The sequence below is a fragment of the Puntigrus tetrazona genome, chromosome 3 (genome assembly GCF_018831695.1).
Source record: "Puntigrus tetrazona isolate hp1 chromosome 3, ASM1883169v1, whole genome shotgun sequence".
NCBI lineage: Eukaryota > Metazoa > Chordata > Actinopteri > Cypriniformes > Cyprinidae > Puntigrus > Puntigrus tetrazona.
The window spans coordinates 5,170,113-5,195,128 of NC_056701.1; the positions used below are offsets into that span (position 1 = coordinate 5,170,113).

General features: G+C 39.1%; 1 protein-coding gene across 11 annotated transcripts in view; it reads right to left on the reverse strand.

Annotated features, from left to right (window-relative positions):
- Positions 1-25,016, reverse strand: part of nfixb (nuclear factor I/Xb) — a 227,670-nt gene that overhangs the window by 178,222 nt on the left and 24,432 nt on the right. For all 11 annotated transcript variants that reach the window (XM_043235377.1, XM_043235371.1, XM_043235370.1 and 8 more), the window contains one exon: positions 21,446-21,529. In XM_043235377.1, the coding sequence (XP_043091312.1) occupies positions 21,446-21,529 (84 nt within the window). Of the gene's footprint in view, positions 1-21,445; positions 21,530-25,016 lie in introns of those variants that run through there.

Sequence of the window (25,016 nt, forward strand, 5' to 3'; positions counted from 1 at the left end):
GTAAAAAGAAAAGTGTTGAATAAATGTAATAATAATTCTATCGTGTTCTTAACGTCACTTATGCGCTCAAAAAATGTTTTTAGGGAGTCAACTTAAGCTAATAACATTATAGTATTTATTCATTTTAATATATCATTTTTTTGCTTTAAAATAATAGCTTACATTTTCTACATATATAAGTCACATTCTTTTGTCATTTTGATAACACTTCACAATAAGGTCTCATTATCAACATGACTTAACTAACATTAATAACGAGCAAATATACGATTACACAATTTATAATATGTTGTTAAACTTATTAATACAAACACAGCACTGTTCATTATGAAGTCCACGTTAGCTTAGGTCCATTCTTGCCTTATCATATATATTTTAACTTTTGAAACCTTTTTGCTTCCATAAAATGATGTGCATTTATAAGTGAAATACGATGTTTAATAAGAATCGAAGATAAGAAAGGAGTGGATTTTTGTCCATCAGGATTGATTGGACGGTGATAAAAGTGGGTAAATGTGTGCGATCATGTCATGGAAAACATTTTCCTTTGCTTTTTGAAACAAAAGACTTGGCTGTACCATGCAGACAAGCTCTAATGTGAGACAAAACTAGCGTGAAAAGCTAAATGAAGGCTGTTTTAGTGCAAAAAAAACCTTGATTGGAATTTGGAGCTCGTTAGGAAAAATCAAGCTATTGATACGTGTGAGAAGCAAAAGAGGGACAGACGAATAAAAGGCCAATAGACGCTTCCTCTGCATTCATCCTTATACAAGCAAAAGAGGCCTCTGCCAACACACACACACACACACACACACAGGAAACTACATACACACCTGAGCTAGTAAATATGAATATATCTACCCATCATCTATAATTCCGTTTACAAGCAGCAGTGCATGGTTATACTTTTTCAAGGAATAAAAAAGGCACTCCAGAATGGCTTTTCTATAGAGGTCTGACACCAAAGAGAGAAAAGTAAATGCTGAGGTGTCAGGCTCAGTGAGAGATTTCAGTAGAGGCGGTTCAGCTTAAACACTCTCTTCCTATCGGTAAATCGACTGCCCCATCCCTTTCCCCGTTTCCTGCTCACGAAACTTCCTCCTGTTGAATTAATAAAGTTACAGCAGCTTCAGCTCTCCAGGAAAGCAGCGGGCTGACGACAGGACAAGCGGCGGAGGCAAACAAAACAAAGGACCGACAAACGTGGGAACTCACTGAAGCGCTAATCTCATGCATGGAGTCAGGGGTCGCTGGAAGGCCGGAGAAAACTAAATAAGCACGGGCGCATTCAGTCTGACCACATTTCCAAAGCGGTTGTGACGCATTAAATTACTTTGTTTTGATTCTGAAGTTTTAGGCCCCAGCTACAACTGAAGCAAATAAATATGATTTTTTTAATCTAAAAATTAATCTCTACAAGATTAAAATCTGTTACTAACAAATACTTATTTTCATACTTTTATCAGTTGATTCATTCTTTAATATGAGATCTTTAGACGAAAAAGTAGTAAAATAAGTATTTTATACATTATTGAAACAACAAAATTCAGCATTAATTCTGATTAATCATATTTCAAATAAAAAAATTGCTTACATGTGTGCATATACTGTATATATTTTATATATGTATATTTGAAAAAAAAAATATATATATATATATAAATCACACACACACACTTGTTTATAACTTATATTATATACCAATATTTTTATATTAATCTAACTATTTTTCTTAAATATATACATGTGTGTATTTGAATATACTAAATATACTAAATAATAAATATATATATTGATACCTTAACAACTCTTTATTCTCAAGTGAAAAGTCTCCAAATAAATAGAATCTCACAGTTCTGCATAAATGTAATAATACATTAATTAATTATAAATACATTACAATTGTTATATTTGTTAAAATAATGGGAATAAGAGTAAGCATAGTATGAATAAATATTAGATGGCGATCATTATTCGTTTATTATTATATACATTTATTATATTATTACTGGAAACGTGAAAAAAAGTAACAACAGGATTGCTGTGAAAGAAAAAAAATCAGTCAGAATAATCTCAATTTTATGCTGGAAATAGCGACAAGAGTGAAATGAATAAACCATGGATCAAGACTTGAAAAACAAAGTCTCTCTCTCTTGCTCTCTAGAGGGGCGTAATTGGAGTTCTGGAGCACAACCGCACTACATTGTTTTTACAGTGGATGGATTGTACCAGCGACATGTACATTCTCTACAACAAACGTACGGAAGGCCGAAGGCATCTCGTTTTGTTTGGCCATTCACCGCTCTTGTGCCTCTTACTTCACTAAGATCTCAGGACTTCAAACATCGTAAAGAGCCCCTCGATGCATTACGCGTATGATGTATTTGTATACTTTCCAGATCAAAGCCGTGTAATACTATCACCTAACAATGCTGGCGTATCAAACGTCTCGTGTTACGATTCCAACCGAACACGTAGCTTTAGCAGATGCTAACAGGCTGCGCCTCATTAGAGGGCAACTGGCACCTACGGCTGAGCTGTAGAGATGTTTGACCAAATCGGTTTTCTTCAGGTTGCTGCTGCACATTTCAAATGCTGATGGAGATTCCTTACGACTTTATGCTGGATTTTTCATGCGAGCCCGTAGCTGCATGATCTGTGGCTTGTGGTTTCTGTGGAAGGGGCTATGTGCGTTTCTGAGCCACGTATGCGTCGTCGTTCCTCTGCTCTCACATATGGCTCCTATTCCGCATATGTTTGTCAGAGAAGCTGGGTGAAGAGCGCTGCCTGAACATACTGCAGCACCACACAGCTAGATCCGTGCATTTCCCTGAAGAATATGTGAGAGATGCTTGAGAAAAAGTTGCACTCTCATGTAATGCTAGAGCTATCTGGGGCCTGTAAGTTTGCTAGGAAGCATCTGTAGGGGCACACTTTAGGAATTACCATGGCATTGTTAATTAATAATATGTTATTTATATTTGTAAAAATGTTCTAAATGGTTGCTAGGGAGTTGGTTTGTTCTTATTGGTTACTATGGTGTTCCTAGGTAGATGCTAGAACGTTTGAGGTAGTTGATAAAATGTTGTAAAATGGTTGCTAGTTCTTGGTGGTTCTTGGTTGGTTTACAAAATGGTGCAAATGTTGCCTGTTCTTGGTGGTAACTTCTGCAGGTGTTGCTAGGGAGTTGCTAGAATGTACTATGTAACTGTAAAATGCCCAAATATTCCAGCGACTGTGGGGTGTCCACACTAGATGCGATGGGACAGACTCAATCAAATATCACAGCCAATCAGAAGCGCTTTGTGGTAGGGCCCTCTCTGAAGCGCACTGCTCTCAAGTATAGCAAGAAATTTATACGTTTACAAGTCTAGACCCATAAACGTTAAACCTCAGTTTCTGAATTAGAGATTTCCACGTGTTGTTGTGGCGCTGCCAGTATATGTAGTTACGGCACGTGTTAGAGTGTTGCTATGAAGTGATTATGTGTGTTATTGGTTGTTGCTATATGCAAGTAGTTACTAGAATGGAGTTAGAAGCGGTAGTTGGAATGTTCTGGAGTGGTTACTATAGTAGTTGCTAGAATCCTCTAAAGTGGCTTTTAAATGTTCTAAATTGGTTGCTAGGTGTTGCTTAAGTTGTTTTAGGTGGTAACTAAGGGGTGTTACTAGGAAGATGCTAAGATGTTTACCAATGAAAGTCAAATAAGCCTAAAACTTTACAGATATGGCTAACATATTGAACATTCAAACCAATAGAAAAAAGAACAGCTCACCTCTCTTCAACAAAACATACAATCAGTCATGTCTGGAGCACAAACGGCTGCAGGATGACACTGGATGACACACACACACACACACACACACACACACACACATGCGCACGCACTCAGTAGAGAGCTTGTTTAAATTCAGCAGCACATGTAAAGAAAAGCACCCAGTTGGAATAACATCATCTCTGAGTTCAGGTCAAGCGAGGATACGATAACCTTAGAAATCCTAAAATGTCTGTTGTTTTGAGTTCTCGGATCGTTTTATATGTAAATCTTGGGGGTTAATTCAACCGCACACACTTGGCCACGGACTCGGCGGCGAAAGGGTCCAAATGACTTCCTGGCTTCTGTGAGGCTGGCGGAGCTCCGGCCAATGCCGTTCTAACTTTAGTATGGAAATAAAAAAATGACATATGAAAGCAAACACAAGCGAATGTAAGGAAGGAGATATGGAACTTTTCTTGACGGCCCGTCTTCTCTTTGTTTGTGTAAGTCACGGCACATGGTAAATGTCATTCCGCATTACACTGTCGTGTGACGATTTGTATTTGGTTTGTATTTTTCTTGAAACCACCTTAAAGCCAGCCGGGAGGACGGTGGAGCGAGGTGAGGTTACTGCTGGTTCCCAGGAGCCTCTTCCCATTAAAAATTTTAAGACAAAACAGGAAAACGCCACAAAGTACAGTCATATGAGAAAGACATTGTTCTTAAAAGAGATGAACCAAAAAAGGGCATAAAAACAGCTGGACATCTGGTTATCTTTGAGGGAAACGGCGGTCGGGTGGGGAAAAAGCGTTTTTACCTGAGCTGTTTGAAGCATGGAAGCCGTGATTAGTCTAACACACACTCCGCATCGCCCGACGGGAGCCACAAATGCGATATCATGAGCTAACTTTGAGCTCAGTCCATATCTATTCCAGATGATATGCGGAGGGACGTTAAACGAATCTGTCCCAGAGCAGCTCATTAACAAACGTGCACCAAACTATAAAGTCTGTTTGTTCTTTTGGATGCATTACATGCATAACACTCACGTACACAAATGCAAAAGCTACTAGCTATGCAAGCTCAGTTATGAAATCTTAAACGCGCTTAAATGCAAGAACGAAACATGCTGCATTCCCAGCTCTCGACTGCTGAAGCAAAAAGGTTGTAAAAAAAAAGAAGTAAATTATAGGGATACTTAATAATTTTACGGTTGAAACCACTGATGTTGCGTGAACAAAGTCCTTACTAGCTTTCTGGGCCTTGGGCGTGGTAGTCGCATTACTGTCTGTCAGGGTCATAAAGCTAATCAAAAAATATCTTAAATTGTTTTCAGAGGTCCTACAGGGTTTATGCAGCAGCTAGGTATTGTGTGTGGGGTAGCTAGGATATTAGGGGTGTTGCTAGGTGGTTTTATATGTTGTTAGGGTGTTGCTAGGTGGCCACCAATGTGTTAAAATTGGTCAATATGGCATTGCTAAGTTGTTGCTAAAATATTACATATAGGTGGTTACTACTGCCAGATGGCTTCTAAAAGTTCATATTAAAGTCTAAATAAAAAAGCTTAAATTTCAATTACAGCAAGTTTCAAATAATATATATATATATATATATATATATATATATATATATTCTGTATGTAATTAAACACATTTAATAATTATGAAAGGGTCACATGATTTTGTGTATTTGGAGTGATACAATTTTGGGCCAGTCTTAACTTCAATAAACAATATTTCTTAAGACTTTAGTCTTCGAAACTTTATCGATCATCACGCACGAACAGCTTCTAACACCACAAAGACTGGAAAGCGCATCATATGACCCCTTTAATTACATCACATTAATAAACTTTTGGGTACCAGGTTGAAGGAACGCTTTATTTCCAAGAATGAATCGCTTCCCTTGTTGAATTTCTTCAAATTTCAATCCAGTAGAATCATTTTCTAATTCAAATTCAATTCAGCTAACTTAGCTTTAAACCCGTCACTGTCGTACACCTTGTGTTTTTAGTTTGTTAATTTAATTTCATTACCGATTAACGATGTGAGCCAGTTTCACCGTGGAAGACGCTACCATCCAGAGACTTCAGCTGAACTTGCGCGAAGGAGACCGCACGGATTTTCGGCCGTGAGACGCTTCAGCAAAACTAAGCACAGATGATTAACCGTTTGGTAGAGCCGCGCGCAATGTCATAGTGGTGCAGGGCGGCAACTTTCATTGCGCTTGTTCTACCCTACATAGGGCCTGTCAGAAAAAAGCCCTGCAGCCTGTGGCCTGCTACCACTGCCAGCAGACGCTCACAGGAATCCTGTCCGCGCAAACACACACACACACACACACACACACCCTCCTCGCTCGCTCTGTTTGCTCACAGCTGCCGGGCCTCCTCAGGGGTTCATGCGAGGTAAAAGATATGCTATATTATGCAACCGTGTATAGATTTTCCACCGCTGGAGGTCGGCCAACTTCCTGCTCGCTCAGAGACGGGCGACGAGAGCTGCCGCGCTTTGTTTCCGCCAGCAACAGGCAGCGATTCCTTGCAGGACTGGTTGGCTAAACAGCGCGGCGGGCCATGCCATGTGGCCACGAGTAACACCCCACACACGGCTGTTTACGATCTGCCGTCGGTCCTCGCCGCCGCTATCTGTTTTCGAGCAGCTCGGAAACGTTCGCGCGCGCGGATCGTTCGGGCCGCAGCGCAGCCACTTTCGACAGACTCTGGAAAAGAGAGGAGAAAAAAAAAAAAAAGAGAGAGAGACGCAGCTTTCCTCTCGCACATCCACACCCAACAACCCCCAAGACAGGAAAAGCGTCTCTGGCTGCACGGTTAACTCGTGAGAGAAATACCTCGGGGTGAAATGTGTGCAACGCTCCGCCGTGAACCCATTTATGTTTTAGTTAATTATTTTTTTGGGCTCAATAATCTTATCTGGGATGAGAGTTTATGACCGGGGCTTGTCGGAGGTCACAAACTTACTTTCTGAAATCCCTTGCACTGAAAGTTTTACTGCTTTTTCACCGCATTTATGCAAATTTATATGAAATCCTGTTTCTACATTAGACTAAATAACGTTATATTCTTATATTTGCGACCATTTTTCACATTTAGACTTTTTTATTTCTCACAATTCAACATTTCATTTCTTGTATTTCAACTTATTTCTTGTATTTTTTCATTTTATCTTATAATTGCAATTTTGTTTTTTAGCTGCAACTTCATTTCTCAAGTGTGCTATTTTTGACACGTATACTTGAAATAAAAGACTTAAAACTAAAACTGAATTATAAAAGTGATTCAATTTCCTACAGTTGTAGCTTATTCTGACTTCCTTTCTCATATTTGTAACTGAATTTCTAACAGTTTTACTTTAATTCTTTCAAATTGCAACTGTGTCTCTCACATAGAGACATTATTTTATACAAAAGCAATTTTATTTCTCAAAATTGTAACTTACTGTGACTTTCTATCTCATGTTTGTGATGCAATTTGTCACAATTTAGATTTTAATTACTTCAAAAGCAACTCACACTGAGACTTCATTTATTTATTTATTTATTTGAATAGAATTTCTTTGCAAAATGCAACTTATTAATTTCTTATAACTGCAACTTTCTATCTCAGCCAACTGTTTAGATTTTAATTCCTTCAAATGCATCTTTTTTTCTTACAATTTTGACTGTATTTCTCACATTGAGACTTCATTTTAAAAGCAATTCTCACAGTTGCAACTTCATTTCTTGTAACTGTGGCTCTTTTATCTCATAATTAGAGCTTTATCACTCACGACTGACATTTTATTTCTCACAGTTGTGACTTGACGCGGAAAAAGACTTCCATTTTATCTCAGATGTTTATTCCATGGAAGAAAATGTAGACACAAATGAGAAAATCGCTGACATCTACAATCACTTTCAAAGTACATGAATGACATTGATGTGAAAAGCATAAACGTGAGATTCTAGAAAATCCCTTTGGGAGTACTGGGACCTTATTCTTGGAAATAAATATCTGACAAGCAGGAGACATGAAATAGTCGTCTTGATATGAAATGCATTTTTCTTCCCTTATTTGGCATTGAGCAAGAAAACATGAAAGACGGGATTTCACTGGAAAAGACTGAGCAATAAAGAGTTAGAATTACATGCTAAGTGGCTGAAAGGGTTGAATGTAATAAGTTTTGTGATGTCAGCCAAAAAAGGAAAGTCGTTTCATAGGGAGAGCAATTTATTACATTTTGATGAAAGATTGAGATTGGAATTAATGTGCTGCAATGAATCATTGACAAAAAGCACAGGAATGTGCGTTAAAAAGGTAAATAGGGTCAATGATAAATTGAATCGCGATGCCGTCTAGGAGGAACAGTTGGGATACAAACAAGATCTCATTCGGGACTTTTCTTCTTATTCGTAGCACACGCACGAAACAAATCTGGAACTCTCCTGGAAATCTTAAGCCAATCATATTCCTTGACAACCTAAACAATAAACAGCCAATCACAGCTGCCGCTGCCGGAAGGTGTGACGCACATGTGGTGGGCGTGGCCAGGTTGAGAAGACATGCTAATGCGATGCAGGTTGCGGAGGCCATATGGGTTAAGAGTCAGGCGAGGATCTGGCACACGTGGCAGCGGTTCCTCCGCATGCGCTCTGCCGATGCCGGCCGTGATATGTGTAGTCGCCACCAGATTGACACGGATGAGCAAAGAATGCACACCTGCGTCTCGGGCGCTTAAGTGTGTGCAGGTGCAGGGCTACGCACACGTGTGCATGTCTGTCCAAATGCATAATGCATGATGGTGGAGTGCTTTAAATTTGTGTTGTTCGGTGCGACAAAGAGAAACAATGGGAGTGGACTTAAATCGTGGCGCGATGGAGTTGCGCATAATTCACAATCGCCATGTCTTTTAAATTTCAATCGAATTTGATTTTGCAATAATTATCTGAACTTAAACTGGGCTAGCAAATAAGATGCCGAACTGCAATTCAAAAACTAAGGTAGAATTTATTAACTAGAAAACCAAGACACCTTAAAGTTGGATAGATAGATAGATAGATAGATAGATAGATAGATAGATAGATAGATAGATAGATAGATAGATAGATAGATAGATGACAGACAAACAGACAGAGAAATAGATAGATAGATAGATAGATAGATAGATAGATAGATAGATAGATAGATAGATAGATAGATGACAGACAAACAGACAGAGAAATAGATAGATAGATAGATAGATAGATAGATAGATAGATAATATAAAATCTATTATATTATATTATTTTAACCTAATAAAATAAATTAAATTAGAATGAATCATTATTTAATAATTAATAATAACTTAAAATAAAACCATTATTTATAAATGACACATTAATAAAATTTAATACAATTAAATAATTAATGAAATTGTTAACATTTTACCAATAATAGAAAAAATACAAAATGTTAATTGAGTCAATAATAAAATGTTAAAATGAGTCAATTTAGTAATAATTAATGGTCATATCACAGTCTCTTTTTGACTAGCGTGCAGGGTCTATATTAGGTTCAGTGCATTTCAGAACTGCGTCACGCTTTTATAGCGTCCCTCAACAGGGTCATATGGCCTTGACCTCCGGCTGCGTCTCATAATAAGCGCGTCGGTCTTAAATGTCTAAAGGCGTTTGATCCGTCCCGCTGTGGTCCGTCATGGAGTGGCACTTTAACAAAAACAAAGTAAAACAAAGAGAAACTGATCTGCTCAGACAGAGATGGAACCAATGGAGCGCACAGCCAGAGCGGGAAATTTTGCCTAGCAACACCGCGAACCCAACCCATGCCAACGCTGGCATAGCCATCCGACGCAACCCATAAATCCAGCAAACCCCTCGCAGGGGAGTCCGAAATGCACACCATCCTACACTCACACGAATATAAATATATATTTCACGACGACGCCATGGAGAAACCTTGAAATGAACAGCCTTTAAACAAGCCGGGCGAACCATTCTCAGAAGAACCATTTCTTTTCTTAGAGCGCTCTGGAAAACGCGAAGGTTTTCCGAACGCAAAAAGGAACCCTTATTTTTCACGAATGCACGAATTTCCGTCGCGAATGGATCCTGCGCGCGTGCGCGCGTGCACGGCGAGCCGTCAAGCCCTCAAACAGCTGCCGCGGAAACCCTTTTCGTCCCGTTCGTTGGACCGAAGCCTTCTCTATTTTCACAAAGGTGCTTTCGACCGGCTCCGAGCTGACCGTACAAAACCTACGTTTCACGGCTTATGTATATGCGAGCTAAATTATGTAATTTATGCGTTCGAGTGTGTGTCCGTTGCATCGCAACCGCACAACATATCAGCAAGCGCAGAGCCACAGCGGAGCTACGGGCACTGCCAGGCCGCTGCCAAGGCCTAATCCATGCCAGGAGTGACATGAGCGAAGGGAAAGGGAGGAGGACACACACACACACACACACACACACTGGATATCCTCCTATTCTTTTGGCTGGAGACTCCCATGGCAATGGCAGTAGGAATCCATTCTCCACGGATACTGGGACAGCTGTGCAGATAGTAGATGAGAGCTGATTGGTTTGGGCCTTTTCTGCATTAAAGCTTAAGATAAAACTAGGTACTTTATTCTAGGCCGTCCTCTTCTGTGCCAGCACGCATTTGATCATCAGGCCGGCTTTGTGTTTCCCACCACCTAATATAGCGAACGGCGGAATAAAACAGCCCTTTGACACATTTACTACGTCCATTATGGACTGAAAATTTCCTCCGGTGTTTGTCTCTCTATAAACCTTGACGTGCTCGTTTGAAGGCTCTTTGTGCGTAAAAACCAGCAAGGAAATGACTCCTGAAAACACTTCTGCATGAGTTGAGAGAGTATGTGATAAGTGGCAATAACTCCAGAGGGGTTATATAATGGAAAAACACATTCTCCTAGTTTTCTTTTATATATATGTATAAATATAAAATAGCACGGCATATAATGCAAATGCATTTTTCAGGTTTCTCGCTAAACTAGACTGCAAAAACATCACATTTTTATTGGATTTCGGATCCCACAAATGCAAATGTATTAACGACCATCGATATTCACGAAGCAAAAATGCTCCAAAACTAAATAAGGCAATGCACTTGGGGCAGCAAGGTTAAAAATGATCAATCGTAATTTAAATCATAACTGAATTGATCATAAATAATAAACGGATAAAAAGCGAGTTGAAATGAAAACAAAGGCACCTCAAAAAAGAGTCCGTGATATGACTTAAGTCTTCTGTAGAAGTCATACGATAGATTTATTTGCTGAAAATGTTCTCTTCTATCAAAGCTCTAAATCTCATTTGCATTAAAAGATTTCGCATAGAAGTTTTTTCTGTGCGTAGGCTTTTAAGACGCCGCTTTTGCCCTTTTTTCACAGACTTTGTTCTTATTTGCTTTGTCTCGCTCCTCTTTTTTAAAAAGCGCAGCTAAAACCTATTTCTACGTAAACAATGAGCCGAAATGTAGTTAATGATTAAATGATTCATTTCTTTAAATGTAGGGAATTGAACTAATTAGGTAATTCTGTTTTTTTTTTTAAAGGCACAGAAAAACAAACATTCGATCCAAAAAGAGCGTGGAAAATGGTAACGGTGAATTGATTGCAAAGCGTATAAAACTTTAACTAACATTGGAAGTGCACCTCGGGGAGCTGAATGTGATATGATCCTGCAGTCTCTATGGAATGTCTTTGTTAGTGGTCTTATTATTGTTGACCGTACGGCGGGTGAACGGGAGCTTTGGCGCTCGGCTAGGGGACACGGCTGACGCCCCGTGAGAATGAATAAGTAAAAGGAACAGAGCGTCCCTGTGCCCCGTCTGGCATTGTAACCGCCCCGACTCTGTGCCATGAAACCAGCTCAACCCAGTGCCACTGGACACCATTTGGTCAAACGCGGGACTCTGGTTTCACGCGAGCGCACAATGCCGCCACGGCCCTCTGAAGTGAAACGCAAGATCAACTAGTTGTCCTCTTCAAACCTCGCTTGCGTGATCCGCCTGAGAATTTCAGCGGCGGACTAAATCTTTGATCGTCCATTTAGTAATATATCATCATTCAAGTAAAAAACGCTGGGTGTAGAAACAATTAAATCGCTCGGATATTGCTAGTACATTTTACAATAAGTGACCGCTTAATTTTTAATTTATTTTTAATTTTTTGCAGGGTTATCAATGATCCAGCGCCATAAAATTATTAAAAACACCAAAAATAGGAATATATTTATAGGAATTTATAACTATTGCGTATTTATGATGCATGCAGTGAATGAATTCTGCTTTAAAGAAAATGTTTTAACATTTTTTGATCACAGGTAATACCAGTAAATGATTATCGTATTGTTATTAATATGATATTTAAAAGCGCTTATTTGCATTGTTCGTTCCTGCACTTTGAATGTGCACAACGCTGCATGAAATTGCACGAAAAAGCACGTTGATGCTTCTTTTTTAAAGCTGATTGTATATTTAAACAGTCACCGTGGCTTAAAAAAAAAAGGACGAGTGGTCCCTAACGGTGGTCCTGTAACGCTTCTCTCCTAATCCTGGGATAAAACCACTTGAGCTTCAGAGTTAGAAAAAGAAGGTGAACAAGCGGACAAGGAAGAATTCAAGCTTACAGACACAGTCGAGACACGTAAGTGAATCAGAAAGTGAAAGACGATAAAGGTGTTCAGATCTGCAATATTCCTCCGACTGCGGCCCCCGTCAGATTTTAATCCGAGAGCAGCTGTTCCAACTCATTTTCCAGGCCCGGGGAGCGAGCTAAACCAGAGCATCTAGAGCGACTCTAGAGTGACTAAGTCAGGTTTGGGAGAAAGTTAAGCCTGTCGCGGCTGAACAGCCTCATCCATCTCAGCCGAGATTGTTACCGGGCCGAATATGTGCAGATATTCTCCGCTACTGATTAAAGTTTTGTGAAGCGAGATACAAACGGTTTCTCTTCAGCGCTGGGAAATTCAGATCCGTTTTTTTTTAAAGATGCATAACGGTCATAAAACTGGCCGCGAATCAAATCCTCGGGAAGTCACATCTGCTAGTCTTAGAGACTGATTAATTAAAAGTTGATTGAAGTGAAGTTGCAAGTTAATTGAAGTGAAGTATTCGGATTTTCTTCAAACCAAGTGGAACTGCAATAATTGGTTTAATAAATAATAGCATGTTACATTTTTTTTTGAACGTCTGTATTAGTACTCGTGATCATCCGTTCATTCATTTACGCCTTTTATCGTTTTATTATTATTTATTTTATTTTTTATTGCCTGAAAAATGCGCTTATAGACAATCACGGCTTCCAAAATCAAGACATTTTTAAATTCGGCAAAAAACTAAAATACAATAAAATATGCATCTCAGTAAACAAATCCGCAATAACACTAAAATGGTGAAATATTACACCAACGTAAAATAACTCTTTTCTACTTGACTATATTTAAAAATGTAATTTATTTCTAGCGTACACAAAGCTGAATTTTCACATGAAGCATTTTCTTTTCAAATACTTAATTATTCCAACTTTTTGACCACTGGTATATATATATATATATATATATATATATATATTATGCATGTGTGTAAAACTGTATGCAAACCCTCATATGGGGTGTGCAGTGTACTCTTGACTGGGGTCGAATGTTTCTGAATTCAGAAACTGAAATATCCAGAAGTGTTAATGACTGAGCGTGAGCTGCACATCCAGCAGGCTTAAAACAGGCAGGTGTGACCCAGCAGCTGTATGCGATAATCTCTCTCTCTAACACACACACTCTCTCTCTCTCCTTAATTATACAAAACACAAGTACATAATTAGATATAATTTTTGATGTCGACCCTCATTTTCGGCACGAAGCAAATGAATTTAATTTAAAATGACCTTCGGTTGCCAGTAACGTTTCTTTACCAAATAAAAGGAAACTCGTACTGTGGCATCGCTTGCATTCGAATCAAAAAAAAAAAGTTAAAAAAAAGCGTTTTCCTGTATTAAGTAGCATTTTTCCACAGCTGTTACTTTCTGCCATTCGTTTGAAGCATATTCAGACCTTGAACAGCATCTGGTTGGATGTACCACCTGATCTAGAACCAAGCCGTATTACGCAGCGCTCCCCAAAACTCCTCGCGGCGCTTGTTCGATGGGAAAAAGCTTTGTTCGGCCACTCGTCCCACCTTTTTTATTTACATTTAATATCATTAATGACCTTCCAGGCCCGCTTTAATTATTTACAACCACCGAACAAGCCAAAATGTAAATCTATTCGTCAGACGCGAAGCTGCGAAATTCGAGCACAAACCTGAAGACGCACAGACCCGCTCTCTCTCCTCTCACAGAGAAAACACTCCACGTATCTAAAACACCTTTGCATTTATTAAAACGGTGCATTAAAACGGTTTCGAACTCTCCAGTGAACTGTTTTTAATTAATGCACGTAACAATATATCAGACAGATAGATAGATAGATGGATAGATAGGTAAAATAGATAGATAGATAGATAGATAGATAGATAGATAGATAGATAGATAGATGGATAGATAAATAGATAGATAGATAGATAGATAGATAGATAGATAGATAGATAGATAGATAGATAGATAGATAGATAGATAAAATAGATTATCTAGTAAATGGACACCGCATAGTTTAATATAAAACCTATTCATAATATAATACAATAATTAATAATTATTTAATAACTGACATATAACATAAACCCATTTCCTATCAGATAAAATAAAAAATGATTGATAAAATAACAATTAAAAAAGCCTATGTTATTTTTACGAATGAAATAATAACTCAAAATGGATAATATAGTAAATAAATGACAAAACGTCACTTTTCTCTGCTCTAAAGCCTTCAATCGAGCCAATAAAAGCTAGAAGTCGTCCAGCAATATAATAATAATAATATTGCGTATTTGCTTTTCCAGTTGCGACTGACCCGGTGCCGTTGTTTTCTCTGGAGCGGACACAGGTATGATTCAGCGCAATATAAACAGGAAAATATGTCGATTTCAGACCCAAGAGATAAATCTGTTGCAGCCCGCTTACTGAGAAACCACCTACACTACAGTAATGTGCACGCATCGTGTCAGGCGCACACAGCTCAGAAGATTACCGATGCGAGGCCATACATTTTTAGACGTCCGTCAAATCACAGGATAATTCGTCGTTGAATTGCACCGCTTCGATCAATTAAGGAGCGAGGCCGCGAGCAAGCAACTATTGCACGTTAAATGGGAAACAGGCCGGCGCCTGCGTGCCCGAAGAAAAACACACGCTCCCTGGTTCTGCATGGAAGTAAAACCGTTTTAATAGAAGCACTGTAAAACTCAGAAATGAATTGCACATGACACACGCAGCGCAGAAATATAAACAAGTGCAGCGTACGACGGAGAGAGACCGCACTAACTCATGCGGGACGACCTCAGGAACAATCGGGAATCAGAGCCAGCTATATCACGAAGACAAAGAATCTCTAGAAAGCAGGAGAAGAGCTGTCAGCCCCGTTCAACCCCGCACTAGCCATTGGGAGTTTGGAAACGCGAGTAATGAATGAGAGCTTCTCTTGGTTTCCATCGAGATTCAAATCTCGTGTTTTTCGCTCTCGTTTTTTCGGTTTAAAACGAAGTCTCCGAGTTTGCATTGAAGTCTTTAAAAGCATGTTAGCCGTGTGTGCGTGTGCGTTTTGCATAAGAGCGTGCACAAAAACAGAACAGAAAAAATGACAAAAATACAGGAGCATCCAATAAATATGTTTTGTAAATGTTCGATACCTTGAAACAGTTTATGGCGAACTTTTTCACGCTGGAGAAAACAAAAGTGACCCTAAAACAGCTGATGTGACAAAAGTGGTCTACGCATAAATAACTTACACCATGTGATGCAGATTTTAAAATGTAAAAAACGCACAGAAACTTTGCAAGGCTAATAAATTGCTGCAGATAGTCGCCTATGCAAATCTGAAGGTGAATTAGGAATGCCAGGCATGCATGTGCTGCTCTTATACGTGTGTAAACACTTCAAGAAACCATGACTTGCGCGTAAAAGAAGTTTTCAGATTTACATTAGAGATCGTGCAAATTTTACAGCATACACATTTCGACCAGGTCGCAACCCCAGAACGTCTCTCAACTGCATTTCGCTCATTTCTCGACCGAAAGATGCATTTAAAAGATGCATTTGACAAAGTTTGCGTGTAGAAAAAATATAAAAAAAAAAAAAAAAAAAAAAAACACGGTGTGCACGAGCATCCGTGAGCTCAGAACAGAAAAGCTGGCGAACTGGAATTTCGGGGCAATGCAGGCGACCTTTGACATTTCCCAAAAGAAAAAAAATAAAATACAAATCATAGGGCGAACCGATCGAGTACGAAACTCACAGCAACAGCCTTAAACGCAGGACTTTCCGAAGCCCGCGCGCGTCTTACAATCGCTCCCAGTGAAGCTATTCGGAATGGGAGAGAGAAAAAAACCCGACGCGAAGCGCTAAACTCGCAGCTCGAGGTCTATCTATACGTCTCCGCTCCTCCTCCACCGGCGCTCCTTTTATATTAAATCGATTTCCAGCGAAGCGCCATTTTCTGCCCAAACCACGCGCACTGAAAGCGCGTAAAGAAGGTCAGCTGGAGACGTGCCACCGAACGCGCGCTCCGGCGCAACACGAAACGGTCCCGCGGTCGAGGGGAGCAGCTGACGGACGCGTACGCGGATCAATCAAGCAGAAGAAGAAGGAACGCTTTACCTGTGTGAGGCAGTATGGAGAGTACATGCTTATATGTGAGATGCGTGACTGAAGCGGGATGGAAGTGGCATTGCCGTCCCGCTCTCGCTCACTGCACGCTGCTGTAACTCCGCCTAAAGCGGCTGAAAGTGAAAGCTTGCACAAAGTTTTGCGCGAAGAAAAACTTTCTCTCTCTCTCTCTCCCTCCCTCTTCTCTCTCTCTCTCTCTCTCTCTCTCTCTCTCTCTCTCTCTCTCTCTCTCTCTCTCTGAGTCTGACGGACGCACGTAAATGCTCGCGTAAACTCTAGATAAGGTAAGATTTGCCAAAATGTGCCCAATTATCTAAACATACGTCAGAAAAAACATTTTTAATATGATGCATTTTCACATACAAGAACACAAGAACACGAGTTGGCTCTAGATTTGTGCGTATTTATATATATATATATATATATATATATATATATATATATATATATATATATATATATATATATATATATGCGATTATTAAATTATTGAAATATGCAATAATTTGTCAAGCATGTTTGACGCTTAAGAGACGTCTTAAGCGCCGCTTCGATGTAAATTAAATCACTGATGTGTTAAGCATTATATATAGAGAATGTAAATACTATGTAAATATTATGTATGGATGCAAATATTCATCGTTAAATCCACTATTTTGCATGAAATGTCCCTTAAATGCCCCTGTACCTTAGCAATCCTAATTTTTATATTCTTGGTGACGAAATAAAGTTATATTTATGTATTTCTTTTTTTATTTAGAAAGCATTAATAAACAAACAAATAAATAAATAGCACGTTTTCTTATACAGGATTAAAGACCGGTGTTGAAATTGTTGAAAAATGTCAAAATGAATTGAATTTAAAAAATAAATAAATGAGAAAAAAAGACGGGCAACTTATTCAAACTATGTCTAATATTATAAACAAATTTTTAAATAGGATCAAAGACTTAAAAATAGGTTTTAGCGATTGAAATGTCCTTTTTTCTGTCTTTCTTCACACAAAAAAAAATCATGTTTACCAAGCTGCTGCATATTAACGCATCTTATTCTTTACTAAAGTAAGTAAAGGCGTGCGTGAGTAAAGAAAGGCGTTCTGAACAAAAGATAAAAGAAGGTCGAATAACAGGAACGAGGTTTTTGCCAAGACACACAGACATCCTTCATTATAACTCATAAGCAAAAACAAGCGAAAAAATGCTATCTTTTTGTGTTCGCCTTATAAACGTCCGTCTAACGTAAGCCATATTTAATGTCAGTTACATCAGCTGTAAAAGACGCTGCACTGCGACGCTCGAAAGCACTTTCCAAACTTCTAAATGAATGCCGAAAGCGGTGAACGTTAAGGCGAGAGCGGGCGGCGAGTGGAGGTGCCGGGTTTTGGAGCGCGTCCCTGGGTGGGGGTTTTAGGTGGGGGTGAAGTCATTGAGCAGAACCGGAGCTGAAGGCTGGATGCGCCACCGGAGGCCTGGAGATTTATGAGGCCCGACTGCCTGTGCAGTTCCACCGCAAGCCACTGCAGGGGAAACAAAGAGAGAGCCGGCACTGTGTGGCCAATTACAGCCCTCTGCCAAAGAGAGAGAGAGAGAGGGAGAGAGAGGACGACCACACAGGAAACACATACCTGCGTGAATCATCAGCGCTTCTTGCCTCGCGTGACCTTTGACCTGGCGTGTGCTCGCCAGCGCTTCGCCAGTAACATGTCCTTAAGCACGGACATGGCATTTATAGTTATTATTTATAATATTATATATTTTAAACGCTCTTGCAGTGTCGCATATGGATAGCTAAGGAAACAATATATATATATATATATATATATATATATATATATATATATATATATATATATATATATATATATATATAAAGCTAAAGCTAAACCTAATAATGAAGGTTTTATCAATCAGACATTAATTAAATTAACATTTATAGATGTATAAGAGGTTTACTTTTCTAGTTTTCCCAATATTTTTAAATCACTTTTGTCTTTTATTATACAATTTACTTATTTAATTTATTTCAGTTCACGTAAAAGGTCCAATAAATAAATAAATAGGTAAGTTCCCGCTAATTAGCATCAGATAATGCATTAATATAAATTACAGTGATTCTTTTTGTTCATTTTTTTTTATTTTTATATTTTATATTTTTATTTAAATCACCTTTTACATAACCTTTGCATAATATGTGTGTATATTTGTTATATATATATATATATAAAGACAAACACACACCATGCATTTTTAAAACATGCATTTTCTGTTTATATGCATGTGAATTATATCATAATATATTTAATATATAAAAGTAACATTTTTCATAAATGTAATCATGCATGTGTGTGTATTTATATATGCATAATTAATATATATATATATATATATATATAAATGTAAATTATCGCAAATTATTGATGTATTTATTTATTTGGCATTCTAAATGAATATTTGAAAAGCCCAGAATAATACAAATTGCATAAAAAATTATTTAAGAATTAAATATGAAATACATAACATTAATAACAACTGTTTAATCATTTACATAAATGTTAAAAGATACAAATATTTAGTAATGTGTGACTAAATGTTGAAATTGACATTAACTTAAAATAAATATAAATGCTTTAGGATAATTATTTATTGATAGTGGCTTAAAAGTGAACCGCTGCTGCGTAGCGATGCCGTGAAATACATATAAAAATGTAAAATAGTTTAAGATGCTGTACAGTATGTTTCACGTCTGCTACCCAGAGACAGCTTGTCTTAACAAGTAATGTTAGCTTTTAGAAACCAGTGAACTGCTTAAGGGCACGAAAGCAGGTGGATTTAAAACCGAAGGGTACTTCCTCGACTTCTCCGTTCCAGATCCTGAACTGATTTGTAACAAAATGCCACAAAACCAGTTCAAAGGCCTGCAGTGGTGAGAGGAGAGGAGTTTCTCCAAACCCAAGGAAAGCCATGCACGCCGTGATAACTCATGCACCACCTCTCAGCGTGCCCCACAGTTAGTGGTTTGAGCGGGTACCAGGCTGCTAAACGAACACATGACCGAACCACACGCGTGCAGTAAATCAGCAGCTGCTGGATCACCTCACGCAGAGCATTAGATCTACATTCGCGATCTCGGGAAAGGCGGAGGCGTTTAGATCATGCGCATGCAGAAATGTGAAGGGCTGGAAAATGTGCAGCAACTTTCCAGCGTTTTTGCTTCTCCAAAAAACGCCATCCTTGTATGCCTGGATGTCCAACCCACGGCATGCAAGCGAAAGCTCGTCTTGTTCTGAGATTCAAGGCTTATACGTTGCATGCTTCTGAAGTTCGAGTTCATTGGTTTGAAAGGCAAAGATAATGCAATAATAAATAGATACTGCATGGGTCAAAAGTTCATTTTTTTTATTATTTTTACTCTTTTCTGCTCACCAAGGCAGCATTTATTTAATCACAAGTACAGTAACAACTGTAGAAAATTCTTAAATATTATTAGAACTTAAAGCATTGACGATATTTGAATATATTTTAAAATGTAATTTATTGCTGAGAAGCAATGCTGTATTTTTAGCGTCCTCCGATCCTTCAGAAATCCTTCTGTATACTGATTTGCTGCTCAACAAACATTTCTGATTATTTTCAACGTAGAAAATGCTGCCACGGGCCTTTGAGAAAAGCGATAAATCAATAAATAAATACGTTTTATTCAACAAGGATGTCATATTTTTGATGTTTTTGTTCAAGAAAGAATCTTTAATGCACAAATAATGCAAGCACTGATAATAAAGCAATTATTATCAGTCGAGCACCAATAACAATTGATGAAACTGAGCGTCTAATCATAATAGAATGATTTCTGAAGCATCATGCAGTGATACTAAAAATTCAGTTTTGATCACAGGAATAAATTACATTTTTAAATACATCCACACAGAAAGCAGTTCTTTAAAATCACAATAATATCTCGCAATATTACTGATTTTACAGCATTTTTAAACAAATGTATTTTTTTTTACAGTATTTTTAAACGCAGCCTTGGTGAGCAGAAGAGATTTCTTTCGAACTTAATTATACGGCAAGTTTTATTTAATATTAGCATTGTATTTTTTTTTTTTTTTCTCAGCTGTCACATTTGGGTTCAAGACCCGGCACTGACTCCACGCGAGCTTCAAAACCAAAAAGACTTATTCGTTAACTGCTAAGACATCGTGACGCAACTTTTAATGAACCGCTGTCGGCTTCTCCACAAAATAAAAATAGAAAAGCACGCAGCTATAAAACAGAGCCGGGCCCTCCTTTTCCTCTAAGCGAACTGGACGGACGATATCGTCTGACACATTCCTGATATCCAGAGCGGCTATATTTTACACCTCGGCCCCTTCTGCACTCCCGGGCCAATCGCGTTTCATCATTTTCCCTCCATTTCTCCCGAGACGCCGGAGCAACCCAGATTTCGTTTTTTTTTTTCTTTCTCTCTCCTCGAAACGTTGGCAAAAGCCACCGGCTGGAAACGAGGCTCCCAGCTCATTAACGGTCTCATTTTCAGTCATCCGCAGACTCCCCTTCCCATCTCTCCGTCTCTCCGTCCCGCCCTTCTGTTTTTATGACCGTTTTATTTCACTCCCATCGCTGTAAATCCAGCGCGCTCGCTGGGTGGAATTTTAAAAGCTGCACTTCTTTCTGTCTTTTTTTTTTTCCCTTCGCCGTCCTGCGCTCGTGTGTACTTCTCGTTTTATAGAAGTGTGCACGATATAATTTTCATTTCCCACAAGAAAACAGGCTCCGGTGGAGTTACGAGGCTCAGTGTTTCGCTGCGTGCGCATGTGTGCATGTGGAAATAATAATCGTGGTTACGGTGATTCTATGACTCTGTAACATCGATAACAATGCTGAAGCAGTAAAGGAGCAATAAGCGGACGTACCCTGTAGGAATCCGACACTACGAAGCACTCTGGTATCCCTGGACCTCTGGACGGGTCTTCATTCACCAGAAACGGTTCGGTGGCCTGAAACATATAATCAATGACAGTCATCAGAATTACAATCATCATATATATATATATATATATATATATATATATATACACACATACTGGCAGCTATTCTAGTAAGTCACTTTCGTTGTTTGGAGGTTTAAAATCACGTGATCATACTGTAGTGTTTGAGTTTCTGGGTTCAGTAAACACAACCTTAGATTTTAAAGACATTGATATGAGGCCTTGTTGCGCAGATTTTAAAACCTGACAAAATAAAAGCCTTTTTCTGCTTCTTTAGGATTTTTGGACACTAACAAGAGAGTGAATGAATAAACACACACACACACACACACACAGAGACACAAATATTTCAAATATACTTTTACCTTTTGATGTTTTTAACAGATTTAATGAATGTATACAAAATCTATATGTAAAATTAAATATTTATTTTTAAAAACACATTTATGCATGTTAAAGTAGCCTACATCAACAGAATTATTAATTTCTTATTTTAAATATATATATATATATATATATATATATATATATATATATATATATATATATATATATATATATATATATATATTACACATTTTATTAGTATTATTTTTATATTTATTATGTTTTATTTTTACACTTGTTAATTAGGTTTTACAATTATTTTTATTATATTAATGTTATAGATTTTTATATATAATAAAGTTATATATAATAATGTTTTTAAACACTATATAAACTGCATTATATATATATATATATATATATATATATATATATATATATATATATATATATATATATATATAGATTAATACTATTATATACTACATTTACATATAACTACCAATTATTCATATATTTCATTTAAATGTAATGTACAAATATCACATGTATGATTAGAGCTGGTTTTATTACAAATGCAACTCATGCTGCACCTATTTTATATATTTATATGGTCTATTTACGATTATTTTATATATAAATACACTTAAATATTTCAACAAATATAGACCAGGACATCACAGACACTCATTTTGGCTTAATCCAGTAAAACTGAAACAGCTTAACAACTACGTGAACACCTTAGCAACCATCACGGCTGTGAATTTTGCCCGGCAGACAGAAAGAGTCAAGTCAGATCAGATGTTGTCCAAACTTTGCGCTGGGGCTTCATCTTAAACTCAATGCCGCTCTGCATGCGGCGCACTCTTCGAACTGGTTCCCGTTCGTACCTCCTGACTTCCCAGTATATCCGTGACTTATTCAGCACAAACCCTCACACAGCGACTCTTTCTCCCGACCGACCGCCGCCGAGGTGGTTAGTGTTTTCTCTCTCTCATTCATCCCAGTTCATTTGTATGCTGGGAGCTGCTCTGACTGGGTGTGCGGAGCTGAATGAGACCTCGTTCCAGTTTATCCATCGGCAGGGCGATGTTAAATCACACAGTAAAGCCGGGGCAAAGCAATGTCTGCTCACACAGCGGCATTATGGGGCAAGAGGTCTGTACCAGTTGATTTTCGGTAACGTGATTAACTGGTATGAAAAGACCCAGACTGAAAGATCTGCTGCTCACGAGCTGATCGTGATGAGACTAAATGGAGGTCATGGTCATTTCTACGTCGAGTGCTCGGGACTGTCTTATGCAGGATGCTTCTCCAAAAATTCATTTAGAAATAGACACACATGTGACTTGCACTGAAATACAGATGATGATGATAGCAGCTCAGATCAAAAGCTCAGAATCTGAAAAGTGCTATATATATATATACACTACTATATTTATTCATTTAGTTTTTATTTATTTATTATTTATATACACTGCTATATATTTAAATCTTTAATTAATTATTTAAATTTTTAATTTATTTTTATTTTTTACAAATATTTGTCATGACTTCAGTCTGATCAGTTTGTTTTTGTTGTTCTGTCAAACAGTCTGCCATGTGCTTGTGTTTCCCGCCCCATCGTCATCTGATTAATCACTAAATTAGCTGCCTTCTCACCTGTGGCTCATTAGCTCCTTAACTGCTCCCCCTACTTAAGCTCCCTTTGTTTGCAGTCTTGTGTCTGACCGTTGTGGTGTGAGGATGCTGCAAGCGTATCCAGTCCTGTCCTGTCCTGTCTTGTCAAGTCTGTGTAGGCTCCAAGTTTAGCTAGTGTTTTTTTAGTTTTTTTCTCTCTTTGCTTGCTCTGCCTTTTTGTTTTCTCCAGACCTCTGATCCCCTGTGCTGGGCCTGGTTCTTCCGGTGCTGTGTTGGCAGCTCGTCCTCACCTGATCCTGGGGATCTTACGCTGGAATCGAGCAGCAGGACTATGTAGAGACTCGTTATCAAGTTCCCGTTTTCTTATGCTCCTGCCTAGTGGAGTGACTGGAGGCCGTTTTGATTTTCCTGCTGAAGTCAAGTTTTCTGTTCCTCTGCCCCAGTCGAGTTTTTGTTCAAAGACTACAAATAAATTAAGTTGATCCTGCAACTGAATCCGTGTTCGTTCCTGACAGAACGGTCAGACCAAAGATGGATTCAGCAGGAGAAGACCAAGTCAGGACTGCTGTGACGCAACAGGGTATTCTCCTTGGCCAGCATGCGACTCAAATTACGGTTACCTCAAGAGATGTCGACCTTCTGACAACCCAAGTTGCTGAGCTCAGTGCAAGGGTGCAAGAACTCCAGCAAGAGGCCCAGGCCACCCGGCTCTGCTGCCGCCCAGGCATACTTTTCACCTCAGGCCGGTCCAGAACCCCATGCCAATAGTCCTCCTCCCTATGGCGGGGATCCTAATTCGTGCCGGGCCTTCCTGTCCCAGTGTTCCCTGGTCTTTGCACTCCAGCCCGCCCGTTATGCCACAGAGGAGTCTCAGGTGGCATTCGTGATCACCCTCCTTAAGGGGAGGGCTCGTGACTGGGCAACTGCCGTTTGGGATGCTCGTGCCCCTTTCTGTGCCACTTTCGAGGGATTCCGAGCCGAAATGATTAAGCTGTTCGATCGATCAGCACAGGGGGAGGAGGCAGCCTCCCAGCTGGTGCGATTGAGGCAGGATGGTGGGTCGGTCACAGACTACTTCATCCGATTTAGAACACTGGCAGCCACCTGTGACTGGAATGAGGCTGCCTTGCGAGCCAGGTTTCGGGAGGGGCTGAACGATGAGATCCAGGATGAGATTGTCACCCATGAACTGCCTCGTGATCTCGACTCCCTGGTGGAACTGGCTCTGCGCGTGTGGAGGCGTCTTCAGCTTCGCCGTCAGCGGTGGACTGCCCAGCCTTCCCGGACCTTGGAAGACAGAGCACCCAACTTCACCCTCGCCACCTCACTCCCTACAGCCGACCCGAACCCATGCAGGTGGGCCGCGCCGTCTCTTTCTGCCAAGGAGAGGCAGGATCGACTGACTCGAGGGCTCTGCCTATACTGTGGGAAGCCAGGACACAGAGCCATCCGGTGTCCTTTAAAAGCCGGGGCCCATCAGCAAGTCGGGAATTCTGATGGGCGTTTTCCATGTTCCGAGTCCCCAAAG